Source organism: Stegostoma tigrinum, chromosome 7 (genome assembly GCF_030684315.1).
Source record: "Stegostoma tigrinum isolate sSteTig4 chromosome 7, sSteTig4.hap1, whole genome shotgun sequence".
Taxonomy (NCBI): Eukaryota; Metazoa; Chordata; class Chondrichthyes; order Orectolobiformes; family Stegostomatidae; genus Stegostoma; species Stegostoma tigrinum.
Window position 1 is genome coordinate 12,664,284 of NC_081360.1, and position 23,152 is coordinate 12,687,435.

Genomic DNA, 23,152 nt, shown 5'->3' on the forward strand with positions numbered 1-23,152 from the left:
CTATTTTGGGACCACACTTGATCATGATCATACCAACATGTGGTTCAGGCCAGAAGGGCTTAATTCCCTACTCCTGCTCCTAATACTGATGTTCATTTATATTGATAAAAATAGTAGAGATGGGAGAAGAAAGGACAGGCTGGGGGAACTCATGCAACAAAATCTCCAGGAATATGTCACATCAGATTAAGCTGGCATCAGCATAAACAGTGATCAGTTAGGGCAAGGTGGGCAGAACACGTAGCAATCCCAATCCTGACCATGATGGGAGTGAGCATCTTCAGGAGGGATAGAGGAAACAAAATAAAAGGTATACATTTGAAACAAAACACAGGTGTTCAACAGCTGAGAGGGAGCGATAGGGGAGAAGAAAAACAAGTAAAAGAGAGTCAACTGTATCTTCGATTATCTGTTTTCAACTGAAAACTCTAAACTAATGGAATTTTTAAAAAGTCCATTGTTCCTGTCACATATAATATTGGGCTGCCAGTAGTGACCCGTAATGCCCACAGCACTGCAGGGTAGTCAGTTCAAAGCCAGCTCAGCAACCATTTAATGACATTCAGATTTTCTCATATAAGTTTGGAACCTCTTGTGATGTGTCAAGGCAGGCTTGGGAATCAGGGATTGCGATGGAGGAGACAAACAGTGGGGGAGCAAGGAAGGAAACAGGCCTTAGTAGAAGCCACCATACATGCCGGCTAGATACTTAATATTGAATACACTTCTAGGAGTTCAGTCCCCATCTGGGCCAAGTGGCAGCCATGTGCCACATGCTACCTATTAATTCCCATCAACAGCCACTTCAGCCGAAGACAAAACAGAAGTTGTCACTTTTGCCGGCTTATCTCTAGTACTAAACCACACAGCAGTTAGGTGGTGTTGACAGCAGGGAGGATTATTGTAAGGACCTAGTGTCTCAAGATTGCCTTTTGTCATTGTTCGTCATATAGGTCCTAAAGCTCTGCACACCATGAATTCGTGTCTAATAAACTAGTGTCATGTCTTGCTGTGCTGTGTTGTAGACCGACTAAATGAGATTGATTACTGTGATTAGTCATGAACTTCTGACAAACAGTATAGTAGAAGACAGATGGACCTTGGTCTTTCGGTACTTTGCCTACAAATGTCTACCTTACTAATATGACCACTAATTTAAATCCTCTGTGGTGAGCATGGTGACATATGACAACTTGATAAATGAAGGAAAATAACATAAACCAAGTGGTCTAATTTCAAAGATGGCTCAAGAATTCGTGCATGCAAGTTTTGAAGGCAACAGGAAATGTTGAGAAAGCTCTTAAGGAAAGCAATGTGGGATTCCTGGCCATATGAATGGAAGCAAAAGTATGATATCAAGGAAGTTGTTCAAAACCACATGTCTAATTCAGGGCACTGCATTCTAGGGAAGATGATGGAAACCTTGAAGTGGACGCAGAGATTTACTAGAATATTGCCAGGATCGAGGAATTTCAGTCAACGTGGACAGAATGCAGTAATGGTGAATGATCTCCTTCTAGATTTTAGTGGGTATTTAATAGAAGTGTTCAGAATTTTGTGGCTTTTTTTAAAAATAGAGCAGTCACAGAAGGAGCAATAATGAGAGAATATAGATTCAAAATTATTGATAAAGTGGGGAGATGAACAGTTTTTTTTTAAAAACCAAAACACGTAGTAATAGGTTAACCTAGAATGAGCTGTTACAAAACTGTAGTGGGAGCAAATGCTTGAAAGGAAGGCAACAAATGCTACGGGGAAAGAGCAGGAGCTGTGCGACAAATTGGATAGCTCTTTGAAAGAGGCAGCAAAGGAGTAATGGACCAAATGGGTTTCCCCGTCCTGTATGGTGCTGGAACTTGGAAAAATCAAAATGGAAAGTGAAATTCTAGCATCTGTGGTTACATTTCTAGACTTTTCAGGTCTTGTTTAAAAAAGGTCAGTCCAAATGTTGGATGATTGACAGTTAGAGGTGGTCAGTGTGTCTGTAGTCAAGCAGCAACTATCATTTAAACAAGCGTCTAAGTAAACCCACCCCCAAGGAAAGGCTGCTGAGAATGACCCCACCCTAGTGCCTCCTTGTTGAAACGAGGCTCTCTTACACCGAAGTGATCCAGTTTCAATTTCTTTGTCTACAATCTCTGGAGCATCTATACATTGATTACAAATGAGCATTCAGAATATCTTCTGGTCAAAAGGGCAGACTGTTACATTGCTCAGAGTTAAGCTGCTCAGTTTGATATGGTTGCCAGTCAATTCATATCATTTGCTCAAAAGAACTCGTACATATAATCACAGCAGCAATGTGGTGCTGAAATCAACACAGAGATAAAGAGCACCTTACTTGATGACGAAATGACCCAAACTGCCTTCCAGCCAATTGACTGCCTTTTGAAGAATAGTAACTCCTGCAATTAAGGGAATGCAGCAGCTGGGTTGCAGTCAGCAAAATCCCACAGATAGCAGTGCCCATATAATCAGTTTGTGTGGTGTTTATTCAAGAGATAACACATTAGCCAGCAATACTACTGACTCATGCTTGACGCATAGAGGACTTTGACTCAAACTTCATTGTGGGCACTGAGGGAAACGACCCGATAACCCTGGTGTTCTTTAATCTCAAAGCGAAACAGAGCTGTTTGAACAGACCATACTGACATACCCACTATGTAGAGATGTACAGCACAGACAGACTCTTTGGTCCAACTCATCCAATCTGATGAGATATTCTACATTACTCTAGTCCCATTTGCCAGCAGTTGGCCCATATCCCTCTAAACCCCTCCTATTTATGTATCCATCCAGATGGCTGTTAAATGTTGTAAGTGTATCCACATCCATTACTACTGCTAGCATCTCATTCCATATATGCATCACTTGCTGCATGGAAAAAAAATTGCCTGTTAGATCCCTTCTAAATCTTTCCCCGCTCACTTTAAACCTATGCCTTCTAGTTTTGGACTCCCCTACCCTGGGGAAGAGACCTTGAATATCCATGCCCCTCCTGATTTTATTAACCTCCATAAGGTCACCCCCAGCCTCCGAAACTCTGGAAAATAGCCCCAGACTATTCAGCCTCTCCCTACAGCTCAAACTCTCCAATGCTGGCAACATCCTTGTAAAAAAACTTCTCTGAACCCTTTCAAGTTTCATAACATCTTTCCTACTTACCTGATAGACAAAATAAACTTGCCAGAAGGAGAATCCAAGATGCTAGCTCAGAAGGCATGAGATCAAGGTTGCAAAGGGCAAGTTGACAGATGGTTTTGGGCAGTCACAAATGATGAGCAATAGCAAGGGCAGATAATGAACACAAGATACAGGACATTATTTAACAAACAGCACCGTGTCATAATGGTAAATAGGTAGGGTCTGGTGTGGAATGGTGAGCACAACTGTGACTTCTTCACCCCAAGCTCATCCTGCGATTTTGAAGTTTTTGATTCCACACTTAAGACGGGCAACAGAGAAAATGGCCATTGCAGTATAATTCCTCACATCCACTGTCTGAAGCTTTCCAGCAAGTCCATATTGCAAACCCACCTGCTCCTAGACTAACAATCCTTCTTGGGTTGTAGTGCCAAAGCTGTGCACTGAACTCTGAATGGTGTCAAACCAGACTGTAGGTTAGAGGAAACCTCACCACTAAATCCCAGAGACAGCAATTCTGTGTTTCATTGACAGATTTTTTTAAAGCGGGTGAAGCACATGCAAAATGTACAATGCACATTATAAAACAAGGTATGACACTGAGCCAAAAACAACTGTCGTAAGTCCAAACGTTTGATTAAGGAGGAAAATAAAGTAGTATCTTAAAGGAAAGTGAGTCATTGATAAAGAGGAACTGCAATGACTCATATACGTGAGACAAGTAGGCAGGGAACACCAGAGCTTGGTGCCCAACTGAATGTACAACCACCAATGGTACAGCAATTATAATTGAGATGTTCAAGAGATCAGAATCATAGGAGTGCAGATAACAGAGCTGCAGGGTTGGAGGAGATTAGAGAGATTGGAATCAAGGACATATAGAGAGAGTGGAAAAGCATGGGAATTTTAAAATCAAGATATTGTTTGACCAAGAGCTCAATGTACATCAGCAAGTATACAGTGAAGGGAAAACAGAACTTGGTGCGAGTGAAAGCATGGACAGCTCAAATTTATAGAAGATAAGAATGTGGGAGACTAGCAGGAATATATTGGAGTAGTCAAGTTTAGAGGTAACAAAAGCATGGGTGAGACTATCAGCAAATGAATTGAGACTTGGCAAAGTTGGCCATGTTAGTGAGATGGAAATAGGGGGACCTTAGTGATGGCGAGGCGATGGCTTCATGGTATTCTCACTGGACTATTAATCCAGAGACCCAGATAACATTCTGGGACCTGGGTTTAAATCCCACCACAGCAGACGGTGGAATTAAGAATTTAATGATGACCATGAATCCATTGTCAATTGTCAGAAAAACCCATTCGGTTCATTTATGCCTTTTAGGGAAGGAAAATGCCATCCTTATCTGGCCTATGTGACTCCAGACCCACAGCAGCGTAATTGACTCTCAACTGCCCTCTGGGCAATTAGGGATGGGCAATAAATGTTGCCTAGCCAGCAACGCCCTCATGCCGTAAATGAATAAAGATAAACGTGAAGTTGGAATCTCAGGGCAACATGGGTTACAAACGATTTAACCTAATCTCAAACTACAGCCAGGAAGGGGAGTTTGAAACAGGGACAGAAAAAACAATGGTTTCTGGATGGGAGTTTGCTCGCTGAGCTGGAAGGTTAGTTTTCAGACGTTTCGTCACCATTATAGGTAACATCATCAGTGAGCCTCCGACGAAGCGCTGGTGTTATGTCCCGCTTTCTATTTATCTGTTTAGGTTTCCTTGGGTTGGTGGTGTCATTTCCTGCGTTGGTGATGTCATTTCCGGTTCCTTTTCCTCAGAGGGTGGTAGATTGGCTCCAAATCAATGTGTTTGTTGATGGAGTTCCGGTTGGAATGCCATGCTGCTAGGAATTCTCGTGCGTATACAGACAACAGACCCTATACAGACAACAAGCAAAACGAACGTCATCTACAAAATACCTTGCAAGAACTGTGACAAACACTACATTGGACCAACAGGCAGAAAGCTAGCCACCAGGATACATGAACATCAACTAGCCACAAAACTACATGACCCACAATCACTCGTATCCTTACATACAGATGAGGAAGGACACCACTTTGATTGGGACAACACATCCATCCTAGGACAAGCCAAACAGAGACACACATGAAAACTCCTAGAAGCATGGCATTCCAACCGGAACTCGATCAACAAACACATTGGCTCCAAATCAATCTACCACCCTCTGAGGAAAAAGAGCAGGAAATGACACCAACCCAAGGAAACCTAAACAGATAAATAGAAAGCGGGACATAACACCAGCGCTTCGTCGGAGGCTCACTGATGATGTTACCTAGAATGGTGACGAAACGTCTGAAAACTAACCTTCCAGCTCAGCGAGCAAACTCACATCCAGAACCTCAACCTGAGCTACAAATCTTCTCAAAACTCGCTAACAATGGCTTCTGTCTTCCCTACACTTCATTGGAGGATACTACTGGTCACCCAGTACTGACTGCTAGACAAACAGCATGTGATAACTCAGCGAAAGCGGAGTAGTCAAGAGAGAGGGGTGGTGAAGTAAAAATTGGGTATTGTTAGTACGCTTGTGAGAACTAAGTCACCAAGTGGCAGCATGTAGATAAGAAAAGGAGGGGGTCAAAGATTGGTCTTTGTGGAACACCAGAAGTAAGGGTAAGTGAGCAGGAAGGACAGCCATTTGTGCAGGTGGCTGTCTGGCTATGGTTTGACAGTGAAGAATGAAATCAGGTGACAACAGTCTCACCCAGCTACCAGTCAGTGGAGAGACACTGGAGGAAGTTGATGTGGCAAACCTTGTCAAAGGTCACAAGGCAAGTCAATAAGGATGAGGAGGACAAGTTTACCTTTGCCACTGTCACAGAATGTTATTTGTAACTTTGAATTTCTGTAGAGTTGCATTGGCAGTACAAAATCTACGGAGTATTCCAGTGTAGTACTGAAGTCAGGGTGAAACGTTGGAGGTGCTAATTTTAGCATGAGGCATTAACCAAGGATCCAGTTGTCATCTCAGGCAGACATAATAGGTCTCAAGGCACATTCAGAGAAGAGAAAATGCTTTCACCAAGTCCTAGGTAGTAAATATCACTCAACCAACATTTCTAAAACAGATGATCTGGACAATAATCACACCACTGTATGTGGGAGCTTGCTATGGAGTTTTCTGCATGAAAACAGTGGACTACATGGTTTCAAAAAAAAGTACCTTGTGGGCTACATAGTGTTTTGACATTTCCTGAATTTATCAGAAGAATTATATAAAAGTGAGGTCTACATTTTTATGTTGAGACAGCCGGACAAGTAAACTACAAAGCTAGGGACATGACGAGGGGAAAAATAACAAAGCGTCATACTGCATGCACCTGAAACAGAAAAACAAAACCAGATCCAGTGGAAAAAAGCTAAATACTCCTTTCAGAACATGGTTCTGAACATTCATGGCTTCTGAGAGATTTAGGGATACGGCGACTTGCAATTGTTGGTTCTTGCACCCTTAAACCAAGGAATATCACAAATAAGAGATTCATTGAGTTCCAAAGATGCCCAAGAAATGCTAGGGCCCAAAGATATACCCTGTATCACAGAACTACTTGCCAGATGTGGAGTCAGTGTCTCAATTTTAAAATTCCCTCAGTTGTTTGCGATTATGCTTCATAACAATAACTTTCTTTTGCTCTTCCATAACTGTACCTCTTACCACTGCCCTGTGGTCTATCCTTCAGGGGCCCATAGGATTCTCACAGTCACTAGGACGCAGTACTACGAGGGACAGGTCTGTCACTGTAACATTGAGGTACAGTACTGACACTGTTTAGTGCTGGGATACAGTACTGCTGGGGACAGGTCTGTCACCGTGTAACACCAGCGTATAATGATGCTGGGGACTGGACTGAAACTGTAGCATTGAGATGCAGTTCTGCTGGGAACAAGATTAACACTATATAACACTAGGATACAGTACTACTGGAGACAGGACTGACATTGTAGAACTGGACTACTGTACTGACGCTGTGCAGCATTGGCACCAAGAGGAACTTTGCTTCCCCCTACCCCTTGTCTTCAGAATACTGCCACAGGATCTTTGACTACCCCTTGAGGTGCCCTTCATTTAACAGTTCATCACAGAGATGGAACCTGCAACAGTGCAGCACTCCATTGGTAATAGCACATGGGGCTATGGTCTACTGAAGCCCTGAGCTACTGACAGAGGAGACAGGCTGTGTCATTAGAACTTGGCTCAGTTCCATCTCCCAAGGTTTGTATGCTTGATCACCAGCCCATGAGATTTTGTGGATACAAGGCATCAGGTGTTAATACTGGGAGGACATGCTGCCAGGGCCTAAATGCTACAGCAATCACTAATTCAACTTTGAAGTTTGACCAGTCTCCCAGGAGGGAGCTCACAGCTGCATCTACACATTATTTTTCACTCCTGTGATAGAGGAGCTTCACCCATTCTCTGTCTGAGGAGTTTCACCCAATGATGTAATGATGACTCATTTCAACAGAAACAAAAACAGTGAGGAAGACAGAAAACATAAAAGGAGTCACAGCACCACACCCACCCCATTCCTCTACTATGATTGCAAAAACCTGATTCCAGCTGCAAGGCACTAGAAAAAGTGGTGGCTACCCCTTTAAGAAAATACAGCAAACACAAAATAGCAACAGCAAACAAAATAGCAACACCAAGGCAAACAACTTGCAGATCTCCACTCCTGGAGCGTTTTACTGAGCTGAAGCACACCATAGCTCCACCTCCTCTGCTTGGAACTAAATATTTACAGCTGCAAATTCAAACTGTTTTCGTGTTTTTGCCAACTTAAAGCCCAGCCCCCTTGAAAGAGACAGAAAATCCCTTCAGTTCCCTGCCCACACACCCCTCAGCCAAATAGCTCTGTGCACTTATTTGCATAGGTTCATATAAATAAGCAAGCAGCCCATTTGACCCATCGGAAATGTGCTGGTCCTTTGCAAGAATGAGAATTCTCCATCCTGCATCAGTCTGTAAGTGTTACCCCTTTAAGCAGTTATTTTGTTCCCTTTGAATGTTACTCTTGAATCTGCTCTCATCACCCTTGAAAGTAGCACATTCCAGACATATTAGCTGATGCATTTTATTTATAGAAAAGTATCTTCATCTTCACACTGTCTCTGGTGTTTTGCCAGTCACTTTAAAGCAGCACCTTCCAGTTACTGATCACGATTTTATTCTACATCTACTCAATCAAAACCATCATGCTTTTGAACACTGAAAAGACTGGCAGCAGTGGCACCATTCCAGACTTCTGCACCCTCTCCAAAGCCTTGACAATTCTGCAATGTAGTTTTAATTCTTTTGAGATGTGGGATTTCTTCCCAATCCCAAACCATCCCTGAACTAACTGAGTGGCTCGCTTGACATTTTTGGAGGGCAGCTAGGGGTCAACCACATTGTTTGGGCTTCAGTCATGTGTAGGCCAAACCAGATAAGGATGGCAGATTACAAAGTGTGGAGTTGGATGAACACAGTAGGCCAAGCAGCATCTTAGGAGCACAAAAGCTGACGTTTCGGGCCTAGACCCGTCAACAGAGAAGGGGAATGTGGAGAGGATTGGGGTGGGGTGGGGTGGCGAGGAGAGGCTAAAGAGGTGGAGAGGTAGGGAGGGGGTAGGTCAGTCCGGGGAGGACGGACAGGTTAAGGGGGCGGAATGAGGTTAGTAGGTAGGAAATGGAGGTGTGGCGTGAGGTGGGAGGAGGGGATCGGTGAGAGGAAGAACAGGTTAGGGAGGCAGGTACGAGCTAGGCTGGTTCTGGGATGCAGTGGGGGGAGGGGAAATTTTGAAGCTTATGAAATCCACATTGATACCATTGGGCTGTAGGGTTCCCAAGCGGAATATGAGTTGCTGTTCCTGCAACCTTCAGGTGGCCTCATTATGGCACTGCAGGAGGCCCAGGATGGACATGTTGTCTAAGGAATGGGAGGGGGAGTTAAAAAGGTTCGCAACTGGGAGGTGCAGTTGTTTATTGCGAACCGAGCATAGGTGTTCTGCAAAGCGGTCCCCAAGCCTCCATTTGGTTTCCCCAATCTAGAGGAAGCTACAACTGGTACAGCGGATGCAGTATACCACATTGGCGGATGTGCAGGTGAACATCTGATTGATGTGGAAAGTCATCTTGGGGCCTGGGATAGGGTGAGGGAGGTGGTGTAGGGGCAAGTGTAGCACTTCCTGCGGTTGCAGGGGAAAGTGCCGGGTGTGGTGGGGTTGGAGGGGAGTGTGGAATGGACAAGGGACTCCGGAGAGAGTGGTCTCTCCGGAAGACAGACAAGGGTGGGGGATGGAAAAATGTCTTTGGTGGTGGGGCTGGATTGTAGATGGTGGAAGTATCGGAGGATGATGCGTTGTATCTGGAGGTCGGTGGGGTGGTACGTGAGGATGAGGGGGATTCTCTTTTGGCGGTTATTGCGGGGGTGGGGTGTGAGGGCGTTCTCGACCACTGCAGGGGGGATGCTGCGGTCCTTGAAGAACGAGAACGTCTGGGATGTATGGGAGCGGAATGCCTCAGCTTGGGAGAAGATGCGACAGAGGCGAAGGAATTGGGAATAGGGGATGGAAATTTTGCAGGAAGGAGGTGTATTCTAGGTCGCTGTCGGAGTCGGTGGGCTTGAAATGGACATCAGTTTCTAGCTGGTTGCCTGAGATGGAGACAGAGGGGTCCAGGAAGGTGAAGGATGTGTTGGAGATGGTCCATGTGAACTTGAGGCTGGGGTGGAAGGTGTTGGTGAAGTGGATGAACTGTTTGAGCTCCTCTTGGGAGCACGAGGCGGCACCTATACAGTCAATGTAACAGAGGAAGAGGTGGGGTTTAGGGCCAATGTAGGTGCGGAAGAGGGACTGTTCCACGTAACCTACAAAGAGGCAGGCATAGCTTGGGCCCATGCAGGTACCCATGGCCATCCCCTTTGTAGGAAGTGGGAGGAATCGAAAGAGAAGTTATTGAGGGCAAGGACGAGTTTGGCTAGGCAGATTTTCTTTATAAAATAACCCATTTTCTTTGCAAAATAAAACAAACATTCTCAATTTGCCCACTCACTTTCAAAGAACAGTATACATACATTTCTGTACTGCTATAAAAATTACTTAATTTAGCTCATTTCACTGCACCTCCATTATTCCTACCAAATTGTACCAGGTCAGACATCTTTACATTAGGTTTGCTCATTTCATTGGGCTGCCGATATTCTCCTGAAACTCGTGTTTCATTTCAAAATCCTGGATTCCCATTGCCAACAAAATCCAGGAGGAAAACAAAAAATAATTCACAGAAACATTAATTCACAGAAACATTAATTCACAGAAACATTAATTCACAGAAACATTAATTCACAGAAACATTTAAAAACAATGTATTGTTCCCTTACTTTGTAGAGTTTTTTTTTCATTTTTTGTCAATTTATTGCAGATGAAAGACGAAGGCAGTTAGATCAGGAGGACAGTTAGAAGTGGGATGAAATATCTAGCAATGCATTGAATTGCTGGGTTTAACCCAAATGCCAGTCTGGAGGGCAAATGGCTACAAAGTTTATGGTACGTTCCGTGAATGGAACATGCTCAGGACCACAGAACAGCCTTTGTTCCAAACTCTAAATCTGTTGTCTCATTAGGCCTCATTTAAGCAATGATGGAGACTACATGTTGAAGAGAAGCCTTGCGCCATTAACAAAACTTTCTCTTGTGCAACAGCTACCAACTGCCAAAAGGGATCTGAGAGCTCAATAACCGAGAGGGAGAAAACACATGTTTACTACGTTCAGATTCAAGCAGCTGTCAGTAGCGCACAAACGTGTCACTTGATGTGGTCAATACACCATCCAGAGACATTACCCAAAAAGTTAAAGGCAGAGGTGAGAAATGAAGTGCCTGCACATTCTCTCCAGTGGCTAATTCAGAGTGAGGACAGCATGCACAGTGGCCCATGATTGGAGCTGACCATTGGCCTAGTAGAGGCAGATCCTAGGAGCTGACCATTGGCCCAGTAGAGGCAGATCCTACGGATTCCCAAACCTGCAATGTGTGGCTGAGCTACCACCATCAGTGCAGCAATGGTAACTAAATCTAGGAGGGGCTGGGGCTGAGCTGATCAGAGGGTTAATGAGTTTGTACTAGAAAATAGGAAGGGGAATGAGGAAAAGTCATGGGACCTTTTACATCCAGCCAATTTGGTGACCAGAGTGCACATCATTGTGGGGTGGGGACACTCCCTGATCAGTCCTGCAATAGGAATGGCAGCTGGATGCTGTGCTGAAAAGTGGGTCTTGAACCCACAATCTTCCCTTTTGGAGGCAAAAGAGAATTATCACTTACACAGGTATTCCAAGTGTGGAAGGAGTCTCCCAACAAGTGCTATTGGAATCTGGAGCTTTGAGGATTCTTAAATCTGGCCATGCTCTTTCCAAAATATTGGTTACTATATAGAGAAAAATTCAAAATAACAGATGCCAGTTGGGAATACATGGGAGGGCGATTTATTAGGAGTGGTGGGAAGCGAGGTCAGGTTCTGCTGATGTTTTGTCAATAACAACCTTCAGAAGACAAATAGAAAGGATTAGACTGCCAGAAACCAGTCTGTAGGTATCACTGCATTTCCCAGAGGCAAAAGTAAACCGATGTGCCTATTCACAATCAGACAGCTCGTGACCCCACTGACGACACACAGTGTTAAAGCAGACAAATGCTAGTTCAAATCCTGCAGGCATCCATGCATGGCTTTTATTGCAATCGGAATGCTGTGGCCTAGGGTTAGTAAAGGGAGCACACAAAACCTTATTCAAACTAAATGGTCCTTAAAATAGCAATACATAAATTCCCCTTCAAAAAAAAACAGAAAGCAGAAATCTCATTGGAATTTCACTCAAGCAGATCAAACTTCAAAACAAAAACCATTCCTTGATCGAGCAGCACAAGGGAAGGTAAGACTCTTAAATGGTGAGAACTTAAAACGTGGTGATTGGACAGCTCCTTACCAAAAACGGCTCATAATGACAATTAAGAGATTTTAAAATTTTCTTAACATAGATTCCATTACCCTCTGCATCCCATTAACAAACAAATCTCTTCCTCTTCACTAAGAGATGAAACCATATCCTTTGACGCTTCCAACACTCCTATCCCCTTTCAAATACCACAATCTATGCTGCAGCGTATTCTCAAAGCCGTCCACTCAACCATACAGTAATGTGCTATACTGTACATGTCTCACAAACACACGCGTGACTGTTATGACAATCATGTTCACTGCAAAAACACCTCAGCTGGTTGGCAAACAGAAGTCAGCACTGGGTATAAGCCGCTGACTGTGTCTGATGATGGAAGCTGTTTTGATGTTTGTCTATTAATTAAGACATGATTAATAGTTTGTACAGATTCACAATCAAAAAGAAACAACCTTGCATTTACACAGCACTGGTCATAACCTCAAGACGTCAGAGTGACTACTTTTGGATAGAAGTCATTCTCTAAAATGCTGGAAAAAACAACAAACCAATTTGCACAATGATAACTCCCTCAGACAGCAGTGCGGTAATCTAGTTCAGGTGATGTTGGTAGAGGGAAAATTCAGCCAGGGAACTAGGGGAATCTCTATTCTAATTCTTTGAAAAGAGCCAGGAGGACTTTTACATCCACCCAAGGAAGATAGTTCAGCACCTTTAAAGAGGCCAGTTGGTAGTGCAGCATTCCTTTTGCGCTACATAAGAGTGCCAACCTAAATTTGTGCACTCTGGGCCCTGAATCTGCAAGCGTCTGACTCAGGCATGAGGGACAAGCACATTGTCACATAAAGAATACTGGCAATCTGGAATAAACCCCTGGCTTTTGGGGATAGGGCGGGGTGGTGAAATTAGGTGAAAATTCCACAATGGAGATGGATAGATTTTCTTGTTAAGTAACACAGTCTTAAGAAATACCATATCAAAGTGAGTAGATGGAGTTAAGGCAGTGCTCAGGCACGACCTGGTCCAAAGATGTGTAGGTTAGGTGATTGGCCATGGGAAAATCAGGGTTACAGGGCTAGGGTAGGGAGGCGGGTCTGGGTGTAATGCTCTTCGAAGGGTCAGCGTAAACTTGATGGGATGAATGGCCTACCTCCACAATGTAGAGATTCTATAATTAACAAGCTCATAGAAATTAATTTCCTAAACTTGCCTAATTAATGCTCTGCACTAGCATGTTATACAGTGAGATAACTGCCCCACAGAATTGTATGCTGTTTATACAGTGACAAATACCCATGCAGTACTGTACCTATTATACACTAATAGATCTACACCCACTAGTACTATACCCCAATCATATACAGTAAGTTATACCCAATAATGTAACTTTTTGTACAGTAACAGACCTGTATCTAAGAGTAAAATGCAAAGTTGCCATAGCCCTGAAGGACCTTCGGAGTGCTCTATCATTAGAGAGAGAGAGAGACACAAAACTGATGGTGGTTTAACCAGAGACAGAGATTGAAAGAGTAATCATGGTTTTAAATTTAAGTATATCTGATTTTGGAAGGATGGGCTAGGAATTAAGGGGGAGGTACTAGCATAATGGTAATGCCACTGGACTAGTAATCTGGACAGTCCATTATGCTCACCTCAGCTGGTGTCGGATTTGAATCCATGCTGTTGGCATTACTCGGCATCACAAACCAATTATCCAGCCAACTGGGCTTTCAGTGCCATAGCCATAATTATAGACTAACAGACTTGTACCTACTAGTGCTGTACTCCAGTGCTACTAATAGTGACAGGCCTGTCTTCACCAGCAGTGCACTTAGTGTTATACAGTGCAAAACCGATATCCACCACCTCTGAATCCCGGTGTAATACAGTGAGAACTGTATCATACAGTAACAGACCTGTACCTACTAATACTGTACTCACAGTTGGACAGAGGCAGTCCTGTGTTTATGCTTGTGTTATACTGTATCAAACCTGTGCCAACTAAAAAAGAGATAATAAGGTGTAAACCTGGATGAACACAGCAGGCCAAGCAGCAGAGGAGCAGGAAGGCTGAAACATCATCCTTCCTACTCCTCTGATGCTGCTTGGCCTGCTGTGTTCATCCAGCTCTATATCTTGTTATCTCAGATTCTCCAGCATCTGCAGTTCCTGCTGTCTCTCCAACTATAAAAGACCCTAGCGTAATACAATGACAGAGCTGTAAGAAGATGAAAATGGAATGTTGCTGGAAAGTCATGTCTTGAGTCAACAACAGAATCAATGTACTGATGGGAAATGAGCTTGAATTAGTCAATAATCTAATAGCATGGGAACACCTTGCTAACAGTGACCATAAAATGGTGGAGTTTGAAAGAGAGCTTGAGAGAGAGAGATATTGAAAGGGTAATCAAGGTTTTAAAATTTAAGTAAATCAGACTTTGGAATGATGAGCTAGGAATTAAGTTGGGGGGGGGGGGTGGTGGTGATGGTGGCGTATTGACATAGTGGTGATGCCAGTGGACTCGTAATCCAGAAAGCCAAGCTTTTATACATGGGTATGAGTTCCATTGCAGCAACTACTGAAATTTGAAGTCAATAAAAAAAATCTGGAATAAAAAGCAAGCTGATGGTGACCATTTACTAAATGTCCTTGAAAGACATCTGTCTTCGTTACCTAGTGAATGTAGACTCTCAGGAACTTGGTTGAGTCTTAGTTGTCCTCTAGGCTGTTTGGAATGGATAATAAATGCTGATCCAGCACTAATACCCGCATCTCAATAATGAAAACAAAGCTGACCACAGTTGGCAGAGCAGAACCCCAAATGATAAAACTATGGTTGGACAGTTGGAGGTGTTGAAAATAATATCTGGTAGAATATAGGACATGTACACTTCCCTAAAATAAGAGAAGGGAAATATTATACTAATACAGAGAACAGTGATAGACCTTGTGGCGGGGGGGGGGGGTGGGTCACCAAAGTGAACGAGAAGAAATGGTAAACTTTGAAAAAAGGGAATAGGAGGCAAATGTCAGTTAAAATATTGAAGGCAGCACTAGATGGGTTAATATTAAGAGAGACTGGTTAATACTAATATGAGCTGCTTAATGAAAAACATGTTGCAAATTAGGAAATTGCAGACTTGCAAACATCTGTTTTGTATTGATTTTGACAAAGAGAGGACAAGGACAAAGTAGCAGAGGCATTAGGGAAAACACATCACTCAAGGAATTAACTAGATTCAATAAAAATAAAACAAAAAACTGTAGCAATGGAAAAAAGGAAGACAAATCCCCAAGACCTAACAGTTTTAATCTCTAGGGTTTTAGGAGAAGTGGGTGAGGAAATTATTAATGCATTTGTCATGACGTCCCAAAACATTCTTCTTTTAAGAATGGTTTTGACAATTGGAAAACTGCTGTCTGTCCATTATTAAAAAGAACAGAAGCGATAAACTGGAAGATTATAGGCCCATTAGTCGATCTGTCAGTTCTTGGAAAGTTACCAGAATCTTATATTTAAGCACACAGTGACTAAGCAGTTGTACAAATTGGAACTGATGAGACAGTCAACCAGAGATAGCAGGAACTGCAGATGCTGGAGAATCTGAGGTAACAAGGTGTAGAGCTGGATGAACACAGCAGCCCAAGCAGCATCAGAGGAGCAGGAAGGCTGACATTTTGGGCCTAGACCCTTCTACGTCCGAAACGTCAGCCTTCCTGCTTCTCTGATGCTGCTTGGGCTGCTGTGTTTGTCCAGCTCTACACCCAGACAGTCAACCAGCATGGTTTTGTGAAGGACATTTCAAGTTGAATAAACCTAGTTGATCATTTTTGTTTGAGGATGCCACATAGCCGTTCGGCTTGAAAGTGCTTGTGGATTTCATTTATATGGGCTTCCAGAAAGGTAAGGCAACATCCTACACAAGGAAAATAACATTTCAGGTAACCTGTTGACTTGTGTAGCGAGTTGGTGAGGAGATCAGAATCAGAGAGTGAGGATAATGTGTGCATTCAAACAGGCAGATGTGACCACTATTGTCCCCAGACATCTGTTCTGGGCTCTCAGATTTTCAAATATTTATGAGTGACTAGGATGAGGGAATAGGCACTTTCATACCTAAATTTTCAGTCTGCAACACATTAGGAGCCACAGTTGTTAATGTAGATGGAAGCAGAAAGTTCCAAAGAGACTTCAGTACACTAAGTGAGTGGGCAACACTGTGGCACACAGACCTCAATGTGGGTAAACAGCAGGTCATAGGCTAAGGAACATTGTAGCCCCCTTGAGATAAGGGCAATGTAAACGTGGTTGTGAAGTGTAACTGTACAGAAGCTCTGGTCATAGTGCAGGGCTCAAGGTAGGCTCAGTTCTGATCACTGTTCTCAAGAGGAATATACTAGCCTTGGAAGATGGATAGCATATCAGAATCACGTTGGTGCTAGAAAGTTTAATTATGGAGGTCAGGTCACATAGATTAGGCATGCAGCAGCAAAAGAAAGATAATGGGTGGTCACATGGTGAAGAGAGAAAAACCAAAATCCTTCCACTAATGGGGGAGTGAAGAGTCAAGAACAGGGAGAAGGAGGTAAGCTTAAAATTAGACCAAGGTTATTCAGAGGTCATCACAGGAAGCAGTTCTTCAAACAAAGTTGTAATGGAAATCTGAAATCCTTCTTTCATGAAGCAGATGAGCTTCTGAGTTAATGAAAATAGTCAAAAACACAGAATGATAAATTTCAGTTACAAAACCAAGGAAGATAAATGATGCAATAATATGGATCAGCTATAATCTGCTGGTATTGAATGGTGGAACAGTTCAGGGGAGTTGAATAGTCTACCTTTGGCCCTAACAATTCCTGTGTTCTGAATGTATCCCTTTGTTGTACAATGACACACCAGTACCCACTGACACCATGGTCCAATGTTATAGAGTAACACCGGTAGCTTATGCTGTACCCCATTGTTAGACTATAAACACATCACTGCTCACTGACACTGGACCATGTTATACAGTGACACACTTGTCCCAGCTAATAATGTATAATACAGTGACAGACCTGCATCTACCATTATACCTGTTATAAAGTGACATACAACACAATTTGTACAGTGTTAATGTATAATACTAGTACCCACTGTTACTCTACCCCAGTGCTACACAATAACATACCAGTATCCAATGCCATACCCTAACTATAATAGTGACACCCAGTACCCACTGATACTGTACTTGTATTATACAGCAAGAAACCTGTAGTGATACTCCTGTAATTACTAATATTGTATCCACATTACAGAATAACATACATCCACCCAGCATACCGTACTCCGTATTGCAGTGACAGACCAGGACTAACCAATGCTGGACCCAGTGTTAAACAGTGACTGATCCGTACTCACCAGTACGGGATCACAGCATTATGCAGTGACAGATCCGTACTCTATTGTGATAGTGACAGAAGGTCCACACTAGATAAAACCAAGCTTGCAAGCACAATTTATGTATGTATTTATGTTTTATATCCATAGTTGAAGTGAATACAATAAAAATTTAATCCATCCACTATCCAAATCTACTGGAGTCAGAGTGACAGCTCACCACTCAATTCCTTGTTGCACCTCCCGTCTGGCTCCGCGTTCTCAGACATTAAAGCACCAAAATATCTACATTTAGATGGCGTAGAGCTGGATGAACACAGCAGGCCAGGCAGCATCAGAGGAGCTGGAAAACTGGTGTTTCGGGTCTGGAAACTTCTTCAGGTCCAGACGCGAAACGTCAGCTTTCCAGCTCCTCTGATGCTGCCTGGCCTGCTGTGTTCATCCAGCTCTACTCCTTGCTATCTCAGACTCTAGTATCGGCAGTTCCTACTATCACTGTTTAGATAGTGCTTTTTATGAAGTGAGCATCAGCACCACGACCAATTTCGCAAGGAAGAGATTTTGGACAGAGAATTATTTCCTGGCACACCAATCATTTACCCCTTCACTTAGGGCTTACTGAAAAGCACTCTCATGTCTTGTTGCTGGAGTCAACAAGCCCCAAGTTCATGTTTTAATACAAGAGATCTGAGCAACTGTTTCAAGTTCACAACCCCCAGCACAGTGTGGAAGGGGTGCTGCATTGTCACTGGTACTGTCTTTAAAAATGGAAAATTAAACTAAAGCCCTCTCTGCTCTGTCTGGTGTTCACAAACGAGTCTGCGACAACATATCAAAGACTCAGTGCGCTGTCAATAATTGCTGAACCAACATCAGTGAAACGGATTATTGCGTCATCAGCACATTGCTGTCTGTGGGATCCTAACCCCGAGAGAACTGAGCACCATATTGCCTGTATTTCAACTACAAAAAACATTTCCATTGGCTCAAACACTTTGGGATGTCCCAAGATTGAGAGAGATGCTACAGGAGCTACAAGAGGGGAAGAACCATTCAATGTTTTCCTTCATCTGCAAATAACTCGATGTGATTGGGATTAAAATTGGTTTGGGATGGGTAAGGGGATCATAAAATAGTGTCGGACAACTTAAACACAGCACTTTGCAGATTAGCAAAATACCAAATTGGTGTCATTTACCCGTCGGCACAATGTCAAACTTGTCTACATTCATTGAGAGGAGCTAAATAAACTGAACAAGATTGTCAATGTGCGCCATTCAACTGCATCAGCATAGTTCAGGGACAAGTGAATGTATCCTTCCTGATGGTCCATCTGGGACAGAAAACACATTAAATCATGGCAGAAAGAAGGTGGCTGCCATTTGGCCTCGGAGCCTAGTAAACAATTTCTTTTCTAATCACTTATCCAATTACCATTTGAAAAGGTAGGAATGATTGGGCTTTCATCACACTCTCAGATGACAATTTATCTTCTCATTCACCTTCCCCCTGCATCTTTTCCATGATAACCAGGCTGGAAATGTGTATATTTCTACACAACCCCCTACCCCCAGTTAGGACAACAATTGAAACAAAACATCAACAGCATTCAGCCAGATGGAAATGTTCCAGGTTAGTGGCAGCTGTAAATTAAACAAGTGCCAAAACAAACGTATTTAGACCTTCAGCTGGGCAACTGGCATATATGTTTATGATGAACATATCCGTTAACTGAGATCACTGCTGAGAGAGGTCATCCTCTTTGATGCCAACAGTCACTACACATGGCTTTTAACAAAGTGCTGATCCCACGAACTTGATAAGCTTCAGTTGTTCTCAGTGACTCCGACTCTTTATAGCAAGCCATCCATTTTGGTAGATGTCCCCTTATATCTGGGATTTCATCCATCTCTAAAGGAACTAAAGGCACAGAATGCCTCTTTCCCCTCCTGACCCCTAGGAAGCCCAGAGACTTCAGCCCAAAATCTAGGCTGATATTCCAGTGCAACACTGATGCTGTTCTGCACTGGCTGAGATGCCATCTTTCAGTTCAGATGTTAAACAGAAGCCTCCCACCCCGCCATCTCAGGTTACCTTGAAAGATTCCACAGCACTAGTCTCCCGGCCTGGATTTGTCCCCTAACTAATACTAAAACAGATTACTGGTCATTATTCTAGTAGTGCTTGTAGGAGCGTTCTTGGCAGAAGACAGCCTCCACAATTCCTAGATTACAACAGTAACTACACTTTGAAAGGTCCTTGGGTAGAAGTACTTTCTAATGTCCTGAACTGGTGAAAAGGTCTTTATTTCTGAAAGCAGGCCATGGATATAGTGTACGGTTGGGAAGATACAAACCTCAGTAGTTTGCATAAATACTGAAACTTCATCATCACAAATGTACTGCATGGCTAGCTTTTTTTGGAAAAATGAAAACTGACTGAAACATCAAATAGATTTCTGGGCAAAATAAAAAAGCAGGCACAAAAGTCTATCATCCTTTACATGTTGATTGGCTGGGGAGCTGGGAGATAATCTGAAAGGCTTTCTTCATTATCATTGACACAGCAAAACTTAGTGAGTGGCCAAAGCAGCTAGTTAGGTTTGACAGTGCTGAGACACTAGCTGCAACAAAAACGCTCTCTGCCTTTAATGCTTTTTCCAGATCAGCTGGATGGAGTAGACAGAGGGAAGGAGGAAGGAAATGGATTGAAAGCAAGGGGAGGAGGTGAGCAAAATTATTTTTCTACTCTGCCTTTGAAATAAGACTGGCAACCCATCATACTGGGGATGGCATAGGGAAAGAGAAAAACATAAAAGGCCACTCAGCCCAGCAAGCTTTTTCTGTTCTACCAGATGACAGCTGATGAGTACCTTAATGCTACTTACTTGCCTGTTTTCCATGTTTTCTTGACATAGATTTTTGTTAGGTAACTATCAGTTTCCACAGCTCCAATCCAACCCAGCATCTACAGCCTACAAAGTGACAGAATACACACAATGTCTACAATCCTGTTTGTGATGAAGCCTCTACATTTAAGATTATGGCTCATTGCCCTGGACTTCCATATGAGAACGTTTCCAATGATTGAAACCTTATCATTTTAAACACTTCAAATTAGAAGACAAGCCTGATCTGTTGAGCCTGTCCTCCTCATTTAACCCGTTGAAGCCTCAATCTGTTCTGACAAATGAGCAGACCCATTCAAAGCTATAATGGTAGGATTCTGCAACCAATTCTCAACAGGGAGCATTGACTAACCTAAATGCACATCCCAAAATGTCACTTGAGGAAACAAATGCCTCTTCTCCACCCTCCCCCTACCAAATATTCGTCAACTGTGAAATCCTGATAAGATTTAAAGTGGCTACAGAGTGGGTGAATGGACCATCAGAACTCATTGGTTAGAAGGTTGCAAAAGGGAATACCAGTAACTGGTTACAACACAGGAGAAATGCAGTGCAACACAGCCAGTGAAATTGCTACAGGTTATACCCAGCGTAGGTTGAAATTTCAACAACACCTTGAGCAAAACCATTGTAAGAGGTTATAATATGGAGGAGGGGGGAAGAATGATTTTGGATATGTAGAAGGCGACGCTGCCTTGAATAATGACTATCTGACAATTAAGCCTACGGCATGCTTTATTAGATAGAATCCTATTACATTAAGCACTGGTTAACTCGGCATTTCATTAATCACGGCTGTATTGTGTTGTCCTGGTCATTAGTATGTGAAGCCGTAAACGTTACAAATCCACCACTTAATCAGGTAGCTGTTACTTTTCATTGAAGGCTGGGATGTTCGGGCAGAGCTACAATTGATTTCTTCCCCCCGCCATGTGAAATGACAAATGAATAGTCTGTTCATTTACAGCACCTCGTCTGAAAGAAAAAAAAAGAGCCCTAACACAACCCCAGGAGGCAAAAAAAACTTGAATGATTATCTTGAATGATATTATGATACTGTTTGAGGGCACCGTTTTTGGTCAAACGAGCTGCAAGGATTCAGATCACAATTTTCTCTAAAAGGAAGGAAATCCGAGCTAGGTCACTGGTAAAAGGTGAAGCACTGGATGGGGGAAGTGCGGCTAATAGATTTGAACTTAAAAGTCACACCGGAATTGAGCGGTACCTCTGGCTGTTGCTTATGTTTGTTCTCAATGGCATTAGAATCTATCACACTACTTATTTTCTAGTAAAATAATAACAAAATTAAACTGGATCCAATGCTGTCTGTATCGCAAAAATATCTCACGTATATAAGTACACCATAAATTGCACTGACAGGCTCCAATGACATTTGACTGGATTCATTAAACGTCTCAATATTTTTCATTTTCTTTCTTAGGAAGTTTCCCCCAAGTCTCTCTGTCTCTGTGGTGGAGCCACCAATAAAGGGTCAGCATTCTAACCAACAATTACAATGATTCTGTCTGATGTGGAGTTTAGCATCGTCTCCCCTTGCTCCCCACACATATCACCTTTAAAAGAAACCCCGGACCGCACCAGATGGCCTTCCTCCACAGCCTGTGCAATAATACTGTATTAAAAAAAAACGTTCACCTGCTGCCAGTTCTCCTCCAAAGAAGGCTGCGAAGAAAAATAACCTGTGTCGTGGACAAGTTGTAATTCCTGGAAAATACTGTAATTCGCCAAAACATCCATGATGATGGGGAGAGAAGAGAGGGGGAGGAAGGCAGGGGGATAGAAAGGACGGGGGGTGGGGGAGAGGAAAGGGGGAGGGGAGGAAAGGAAAGAGAAGGGATGATTATTGATGGCAATAAAGAGCAGATCGGATTCCTGTGCAATTTGCACCCCAAAATGCAGCCAGTCTTTGCCAATCCAGCCAACTGCAAAGCTAAACTCTCTCGTTCTCTTTTTTTAAAATAATAAATTGCAAAGTCAGTGTCTCTGATTTGGAATTCTTCTGCAGACTCCGACGCCAGCAGCTCTTTGGACAAGAATGGACTCAGGGACATGTGATGTCCATGTATTTCCGCATTGGCGATGCTTCTCCTGTGCAATCCTTGCTTTATTTTTTTCTCTCTCTCTCCCTGCCTCTTTAGCAGAACGCACCACTGGACTCCAATGCAAAGGGGGAGACAAGCAGGAGAAAAACACACACTGAACACAGAAGGAGGAGAGAGGAGCGAGCAGCTCCTGTCAATCAAAGCGGCCGCCTGCTTCCGTGTAAGGGCGGTGATGTAACGCATGACCAATAGCAGAGCCGGAGACAGAGCTTTCCCCTGCCCGCTGTGCGGCGCCGGATGAGACGTGCCTGCTGATTGGTTGTAGCCTGGTCACCCTGCTCCCTTATATGGTGTGGTAAAACCAGCTATTTTTAGAGCCCTATATAAAAGCTGCAACTGCGAATAAGCCAGCCATAGAGGGAGAAAGAGACCAGATGGGTAGCTGTTTTGAGTAGTAGCAAGTTCGCCATCCTTTGCCCTATAAACACAGTTTCTATAATAAGACGCTACTGCTGCAGAGAAGCAGCAGCGGCGGCGGCAGTAGCAGCAGCAAAATGAGTGCGGCTTTGAGTTAGCACTGCTGTATCTTTCCCCGATAACTCCTGCGGGGCCGCTGAAGTTGCATCACTCGATGTTGCTTCATCAGTAATGCAATGCTGATGCTTTGGAATACTTTCAGAGC

The 23,152-nt window shown here is 43.2% G+C and overlaps 1 protein-coding gene across 1 annotated transcript in view; it reads right to left on the reverse strand.

The window, feature by feature from the left end:
- Positions 1 to 22,585, reverse strand: part of LOC125454056 (Krueppel-like factor 7) — a 66,171-nt gene extending 43,586 nt beyond the window's left edge. The window contains exon 1 of the mRNA XM_048534334.2: positions 22,064 to 22,585. Within this exon, the coding sequence (XP_048390291.1) occupies positions 22,064 to 22,165 (102 nt within the window). The 5' untranslated portion in view covers positions 22,166 to 22,585. The remainder of the gene's footprint in view (positions 1 to 22,063) is intronic.
- Positions 22,586 to 23,152: the final 567 nt, after the last annotated feature.